The sequence below is a fragment of the Hoplias malabaricus genome, chromosome 3, assembly GCF_029633855.1.
Source record: "Hoplias malabaricus isolate fHopMal1 chromosome 3, fHopMal1.hap1, whole genome shotgun sequence".
NCBI classification, from domain to species: Eukaryota; Metazoa; Chordata; class Actinopteri; order Characiformes; family Erythrinidae; genus Hoplias; species Hoplias malabaricus.
In genome coordinates, this window is record NC_089802.1 from 80,813,081 (window position 1) to 80,822,219 (window position 9,139).

At 48.5% G+C, this 9,139-nt stretch overlaps 1 protein-coding gene across 2 annotated transcripts in view; it reads left to right on the plus strand.

Annotated features, from left to right (window-relative positions):
* Window positions 1-9,139, plus strand: part of palm3 (paralemmin 3) — a 31,869-nt gene that overhangs the window by 13,601 nt on the left and 9,129 nt on the right. For both annotated transcript variants that reach the window (XM_066665034.1, XM_066665035.1), the window contains exons 2-3: window positions 7,139-7,196; window positions 8,604-8,684. In XM_066665034.1, the coding sequence (XP_066521131.1) occupies window positions 7,152-7,196; window positions 8,604-8,684 (126 nt within the window). In that variant the 5' untranslated portion in view covers window positions 7,139-7,151. The remainder of the gene's footprint in view (window positions 1-7,138; window positions 7,197-8,603; window positions 8,685-9,139) is intronic.

Consider the following 9,139-nt stretch of genomic DNA (forward strand, 5'->3'; position numbering starts at 1 on the left):
CAACATAACACACACAGCACATATACACACACATACTGACAACATAACACACCACACACACACCACATATATACACACAAACACACTCACAACATAACACACCACACACACACCACATATATATACATACTCACAACATAACACACCACACACACACACAAACTCACAACATAACACACCACACACACACCACATATACACACACACACACATACTCACAACATAACACACACCACACACACACCACATATATACACACACACACATGCTCACAACATAACACACAACACACACACCACATATATACACACACACACACACCACATATATACACACACACATACTCACAACATAACACACACAGCACATACACACACACACACACACACATACTGACAACATAACACACCACACACACACCACATATATACACACACACATACTCACAACATAACACACCACACACACACGACATATATACACACACACACACACATACTCACAACATAACACACACACACGACATACTCACAACATAACACACCACACACACCACATATATACACACACACACACATACTCACAACATAACACACACAGCACATATACACACACACACACATACTCACAACATAACACACCACATATATACACACACACAACACATATACACACACACACACTCACAACATAACACACTACACACACACACCACATATACACACATACTCACAACATAACACACCACACACACACACAAACTCACAACATAACACACCACACACACACCACATATACACACACACACACATACTCACAACATAACACACACCACACATATACACACACACATACTCACAACATAACACACCACACACACACCACATATACACACATACTCACAACATAACACACCACACACACACCACATATACACACATACTCACAACATAACACACCACATATACACACACACACACATACTCACAACAAAACACACAACACACATACACCACATATATACACACACACACATACTCACAACATAACACACCACACACACACCACATATACAAACACACACATACTCACAACATAACACACCACACACAACACATATATACACACACATAAACTCACAACATCACACACACACAAAACATAACACACACACATACTCGCAACATAACACACAAACACACACACAACATAACACACACTCACAACATATATACACACACACAACATAACACACACCCACACACAACATAACACACACTGACACACAACATAACACACAGACATACTCGCAACATAACACACACACACACTCACAACATAACACACCACACACAACACATATATACACACACATACACACACACACACATCATACACACACACAAAACATAACACACATAAACTCACAACATCACACACACACACAACATAACACACACACATACTCGCAACATAACACACAAACACACACACACACAACATAACACACACTCACAACATATATACACACACACAACATAACACACACCCACACACAACATAACACACACTGACACACAACATAACACACAGACATACTCGCAACATAACACACACACACACACTCACAACATATATACACATACTCGCAACATAACACACACACTGACACACAACATAACACACAGACATACTCGCAACATAACACACACACACACACACACACAACATAACACCCACTCACAACATATATACACACACACACACAACATAACACACACACACGACATAACACACACAAATACTCGCAAAATAACACACACAACATATCACACACACACTCACAACATCTCACACACACACACACAACATAACACACACACCACACACACACACACATACTCGCAACATAACACACACTCACAACATCACACACACACCACACACACACACACACTCAACATAACAAACACACACTCACAACATCACACACACACCACACACACACAACATAACTCACACACACTCACAACATCACACACACACCACACACACACACTCACAACATCACACACACAACATAACACACACACACTCACAACATCACACACACACAACATACACACACACACACAACATACACACACAACATAACACACACACACTCACATCACACACACAACACAAGATCACACACACACCACACACACACACAACATGATTGATTGATTGATGATTGATTGATTAATGATTGATAATTGATTAAGAGGCTGAACACCATCAGATCCTCACAGCAGTACTGATGGGGACGGCCTTTCCAGAGCGAGTCTCCAGCTGAAGTGCAAAGGTGTGAACAGCACCAGTTTGTGTTGTGTCTCCTGCTTAAGGGCAAGGCCTCCCTGATCCTCAGGGTTGAGTGTTCAGACCTGTCCACTTTCACAGTCTTTTCCCACCAGCGTGGAACTGGTTCCATCGTCCTCAGTGGGGTTCTGGGTAAAGAGCAGAGAACCAGACGCTTCTGTGACGGTGCTCCTTCAGAAACCCGTTATCTGATTTGGGTGGGGGTGTGTTTCTGGGCCGTGTTCAGTGCCACTCGAGGCAGTCTCACTTTTTAGAGAGGGGACAGTGGAGCTGAGAGAGGGGACAGTGAGGGGACAGTGGAGCTGAGAGAGGGGACAGTGAGGGGACAGTGGAGCTGAGTGAGGGGACAGTGGAGCTGAGAGAGGGGACAGTGGAGCTGAGTGAGGGGACAGTGGAGCTGAGAGAGGGGACAGTGAGGGGACAGTGGAGCTGAGAGACGGGACAGTGAGGGGACAGTGGAGCTGAGAGAGGAGACAGTGAGGGGACAGTGGAGCTGAGAGACGGGACAGTGAGGGGACAGTGGAGCTGAGAGACGGGACAGTGAGGGGACAGTGGAGCTGAGAGAGGAGACAGTGAGGGGACAGTGGAGCTGAGAGACGGGACAGTGAGGGGACAGTGGAGCTGAGAGGGGACAGTGGAGCTGAGAGAGAGGACAGTGAGGGGACAGTGGAGCTGAGAGAGAGGACAGTGAGGGGACAGTGGAGCTGAGAGAGGGGACAGTGAGGGGACAGTGGAGCTGAGAGAGGGGACAGTGAGGGGACAGTGAAGCTGAGAGACGGGACAGTGAGGGGACAGTGGAGCTGAGAGAGGAGACAGTGAGGGGACACTGGAGCTGAGAGAGAGGACAGTAAGGGGACAGTGGAGCTGAGAGAGGGGACAGTGAGGGGACAGTGGAGCTGAGAGCGGGGACAGTGAGGGGACATTGGAGCTGAGAGAGAGGACAGTAAGGGGACAGTGGAGCTGAGAGAGAGGACAGTGAGGGGACAGAGGAGCTGAGAGAGGGGACAGTGAGGGGACAGAGGAGCTGAGAGAGAGGACAGTGAGGGGACAGTGGAGCTGAGAGAGAGGACAGTGAGGGGACAGTGGAGCTGAGAGAGGGGACAGTGAGGGGACAGAGGAGCTGAGAGAGGAGACAGTGAGGGGACACTGGAGCTGAGAGAGAGGACAGTAAGGGGACAGTGGAGCTGAGAGAGGGGACAGTGAGGGGACAGTGGAGCTGAGAGAGAGGACAGTGGAGCTGAGAGAGGGGACAGTGAGGGGACAGAGGAGCTGAGAGAGGAGACAGTGAGGGGACACTGGAGCTGAGAGAGAGGACAGTAAGGGGACAGTGGAGCTGAGAGAGGGGACAGTGAGGGGACAGTGGAGCTGAGAGCGGGGACAGTGAGGGGACAGAGGAGCTGAGAGAGAGGACAGTGAGGGGACAGTGGAGCTGAGAGAGAGGACAGTAAGGGGACAGTGGAGCTGAGAGAGAGGACAGTGAGGGGACAGTGGAGCTGAGAGAGGGGACAGTGAGGGGACAGAGGAGCTGAGAGCGGGGACAGTGAGGGGACAGTGGAGCTGAGAGAGAGGACAGTAAGGGGACAGTGGAGCTGAGAGAGAGGACAGTAAGGGGACAGTGGAGCTGAGAGAGAGGACAGTGAGGGGACAGTGGAGCTGAGAGAGGGGACAGAGGAGCTGAGAGCGGGGACAGTGAGGGGACAGTGGAGCTGAGAGAGAGGACAGTAAGGGGACAGTGGAGCTGAGAGAGAGGACAGTAAGGGGACAGTGGAGCTGAGAGAGAGGACAGTGAGGGGAATACAGACCTGTGTTTGATGTGTATCTCGTTCTCTCTCTGCTTTCTTTCTTCCTCCTTGCACTAAACATCCATCTTTTTCTCTGTTCTTTTTCCAAACCCCTGTTTCTCTTTCACCCGTCTCTCTCTCTCTCTCTCTCTCTCTCTCTCTCTCCCCCTCTCTCTCTCTGCTCCCCTCTCTCTCTCTCTCTCTCTCTCTCTCTCTCTGAGTTTTACTGCAGTGGAGTTGTGTTGGGGGCTGATCAAAGAGCAGCTCTGTGTTGTTTTCTCCTGTGTGTGTGTGTGTGTGTGTGAGTTTATTTGGAGGTTTCCCATTAGACTCAAGCAGAGTTCACAGATAAAACTGAGCACAAACACTTTCAGGCCGCAACAATAAAAATGTGTCTGTTACACACTGCATCCCTGTAACTCTCTAATGGAGTTCCTCTGGTGTGTGGAACAGTGGAACTGTGTTCTCTGGAGTGATGGAGTTCCTCTGGTGTGTGGAACAGTGGAACTGTGTTCTCTGGAGTGATGGGGTTCCTCTGGTGTGTGGAACAGTGGAAATGTGTTCTCTGGAGTGATGGGGTTCCTCTGGTGTGTGGAACAGTGGAACTGTGTTCTCTGGAGCGATGGGGTTCCTCTAGTGTGTGGAACAGTGGAACTGTGTTCTCTGGAGTGATGGGGTTCCTCTGGTGTGTGGAACAGTGGAACTGTGTTCTCTGGAGTGATGGGGTTCCTCTGGTGTGTGGAACAGTGGAACTGTGTTCTCTGGAGTGACGGGGTTCCTCTGGTGTGTGGAACAGTGGAACTGTGTTCTCTGGAGTGATGGAGTTCCTGTGGTGTGTGGAACAGTGGAACTGTGTTCTCTGGAGTGATGGGGTTCCTCTGGTGTGTGGAACAGTGGAACTGTGTTCTCTGGAGTGATGGGGTTCCTCTGGTGTGTGGAACAGTGGAACTGTGTTCTCTGGAGTGACGGGGTTCCTCTGGTCTGTGGAACAGTGGAACTGTGTTCTCTGGAGTGATGGGGTTCCTCTGGTGTGTGGAACAGTGGAACTGTGTTCTCTGGAGTGATGGGGTTCCTCTGGTGTGTGGAACAGTGGAACTGTGTTCTCTGGAGTGATGGGGTTCCTCTGGTGTGTGGAACAGTGGAACTGTGTTCTCTGGAGTGATGGGGTTCCTCTGGTGTGTGGAACAGTGGAACTGTGTTCTCTGGAGTGATGGGGTTCCTCTGGTGTGTGGAACAGTGGAACTGTGTTCTCTGGAGTGATGGGGTTCCTCTGGTGTGTGGAACAGTGGAACTGTGTTCTCTGGAGTGACGGGGTTCCTCTGGTGTGTGGAACAGTGGAACTGTGTTCTCTGGAGTGATGGGGTTCCTCTGGTGTGTGGAACAGTGTGAACAGGAACATTAGCTCCATACCTTTTTGCCCTGGGCTTCTTTGAGTCAGTGTTGATTTCATTATTAATGAAAACAATGACAATTATTAGATGAAGACTTATTTATGAAAGCTAGATAAGAACTAATGATCTGAGAGAGAGTGTGAGAGTGTGAGAGAGAGAGAGAGAGAGAGAGACAGACAGACAGAGAGAGAGAGAGAATTCCTCAACTAATCAAAATGTGAAAGACAGATAAATGGCCCATTATTTATGATTTGAAATCAGAAAATGGCAAGGAAATAAAAGCTTCTTTTGTTTACTGTTGCTAGGGCAACAGAGCTTTAAGATGAGTCGACTCCATAAAGAATCGATTCTTCAAGCGTCATGCACTGTTTTGGGGTTCCATTTTGTAGTGGTGTTTGAAAACATAGTGGACGATATTCAGGGTACTCCAACAATCCCACAGTGCACCTCAAAAAGAGGTGAACAACCAGTGTACACTAGTGCATAGTGGATACCCATAATCCACTGCAGCGTTTAGTAAAAAACCATGAGGTTGTGTCTGAAATCGTCACCAACTTGTTCCCTAGAATAGTGCACTAATGTAGGGGACAGAGCCATGTCAGACGAGTCTCGGCCAATGATTCTTAGAGTTGAATCTCTTGGAGTCGACTCAGTCGCTGTTTGTCAGTGCCTTGAAAAAGTTTAAAACTAAATATAAATTAAAAGCAGCTGCCCAAATGCACCCCATGGGCGTCGAGGGATTGTGGGAGCGAGAGGAAGAAAGACCTCCAGGGCCCAGCTCTGCCTCCCCTGAGTATCTGCTCACACTGTTAGCGCTCAAGCCCCTAGTGAAACAGCTGCACTCCTCCATCGTGGAGATACACAGTGCCCCCCGGCGGCTGTTAGCCTCACGCTAATTAGAGAAATATAATCTTCCGTTACTTGTTAGCGACATTAGCCTCGCTGCTCCAGGGCAGAACTGAAGGAGCTTGACTTCAGACAAGGAGCATGTTCCAATACGTTTAGAGTGAGGAGGTAAAAGAAAATCTGTTGTTTTTATGGTGTCTTCCAACTGCAGTGACACTGACGTGGTGGTGGTGTGTTAGTGTGTGTTGTGCTGGTGTAGAGTGGATCAGACACAGCAGTGCGGCTGGAGTTTTTAAACCCCTCAGTGTCTGGACTGAGAACAGTCCACCGACCAAAAACATCCAGCCGACCGCGTCCTGTGTCACTGATGAAGGACTAGAGGACGAGCGACACACACTGTGCAGCGACAGATGAGCTACTGTCTCTGACTCTACATCTACAAGGTGGACCAACGAGGGAGGAGTGTCTCACAGAGTGGACAGAGAGTGGACACAGGGTTTAAAAACTCCAGCAGCACTGCTGTGTCTGATCCACTCTATACCAGCACAACACACACTCTCAGAGCACATTGTGTTTTCTGATCATTGGAACTCAGTCACTGGGGAAGGTTCTGGACGTGAACAGTTCGGGACAATGATCTGCCGTGAGAGGACAGAGTTATGAGAGGATTATGGAGAGTGTAAAAAGCGTGAAATGAAAGTGTCTGCAGTGCATTCTTCATTAATGATGTCCTCTGACTGTCCTCTACTTCTCCCTCAGACTCGGACCCAGGATGGATGAAGCAGAGAAATACCAGCAGAGACTGCAGGCTATAGCCGTGAGTAAACACACACACACACACACACAAACACACACTCAGACATGTGGTCTGTGGTGTTTAAATAATTGACAGTGTGTACAGTTTTATGAAGCCAGAGCGTCCACACCCTCAGTAACCAAACACCAACACACACACACACACACACACACAGGCTTGGGCTATATCACTGGGTCAGAATCTGTGTTTGTTTTTCAGGACTTATTTGGGTTCACTTGTTTTAAAAAGCTGCACTGTGTCCTTCCTCCACACAGTGGCGCTGTAGAGTTCTCTCTCTTAAAGCCCAAGAGAAACTAGGGCTCTTTCCCGATTTCATGCCCTAAGCCTTGGGTCATCTCTGAAGCGTCTTTGGTGCCGTTGTTGGAGAGGGGTGAACAGTAGGGGGCGTGGGTGTGTAGGGCACCAAAGTTTTTAGACACACACTTTAATCGTGAGGCTCCACAGCGACTGACACACACTCCACAAAGATGGGGGTTCCAGTCCTTGCTTGGGTAGGGGTTCCACATTTATGTGAGGAACATGGGTGCCCCCCACAGGCCAGGTTCATAGTAAATGCAGGTTTATTACTCAGCTCTGTGTCCTGGTCTCATACAGCCTCCACCACACTGTAAACACCAGCCCCTGGGACTTCTGAATTTCAGTCTGTGACTGAGGACTAAACCGTGGCGTGTAAACCTTGCAGAGCGCTGATTGTCCAGAGAGAGTCGTCACTCTACGCCACGCAACGCAGACGACCAGCACCAACTCTCCATCTGTAAAATCTCCAGCTGCAGCAGAGATCACGTTTGTTTTTATCCGACTCACGACGGCAGCTCGTAAAATGACGCCGTGGTCTTTTGAAGAGGTTCAAACGCTCCTTGGATCGGTGGCCGACGAAAGAATCCAGCGAGAGCTGGACGCTGCAACAAGGAAGGAACAAACTCTACTGATCTGTCTGAACTGATGACGGAGCTGTGTTCAGTCCCAAACAACAACAACACGCCGATACACCATGAGTAAACACCGCTTAACGTTACCACCGCCGTTGTTGTGGTTTCCAAAGACCACTGTTCCCCTTGGAGACGGGGTTAGAGACGACACCAGGTACATTTCAGGGGGGAGCTGTGGGAAACCAACCAGGGACCAATCAGAGAGTAGAGTCCAGTAGAGTGCAGTAGAGTTAAGTGAAAGTGTCACTGAGATCAGATTCCCCCAGGTGCTGGTTAATGAAGGTGTGTACGGAGCCTGACTCTTTTCCTCACTGCAGCAACCTCCTGGGATTGGTCAGAGCAGAGTGTTTACTTTGTGGTGATATTATCATCAAATACACCTTCTTACACTCTGTACACACTCTGACTGATCTGACACACACACACACACACACACACACACACACACACCCTCTGACAGAGTGTGTTCTGGCTGCAGGAGAAGAGGAGGCTTCAGGAGGAACAGGATCAAGCCAAAAGAGCTCTAGACGAACAGAAGCTACGGCTGCAGCAGCTGAAGGTAACGTACACACACTGTACACAAACTGTACACACATCATACACACTGTATATACACTACACACACTGTACACACACTGTACGCACACTGTACGCACACAGTACGCACCGTACATCGTACACACTGTACACACCGTACACACCGTACACACGGTATATGACACTGTGCGTACAGTGTAGATTTAGAGGAGTAACACACACCTCATACATACCATCAGAATCAGACATCAGCACACACACACACATACACACACACACATACACACACACACAGACCTCACACATGTCTAAGGAGGGAATTCATCTGCAGATGAGCTTAATGCTAACAGTCCACCATTTTTGTTTGATATTTGACTGTGGAAGAGTAGTCATCTGTTCTCGAGCTGTTTAGTTTTGTAGCACTTTCGCTCTGTGTTTACTTTCATGCAGTTAGCGCTCTCCTGAATTTAGAGTCAG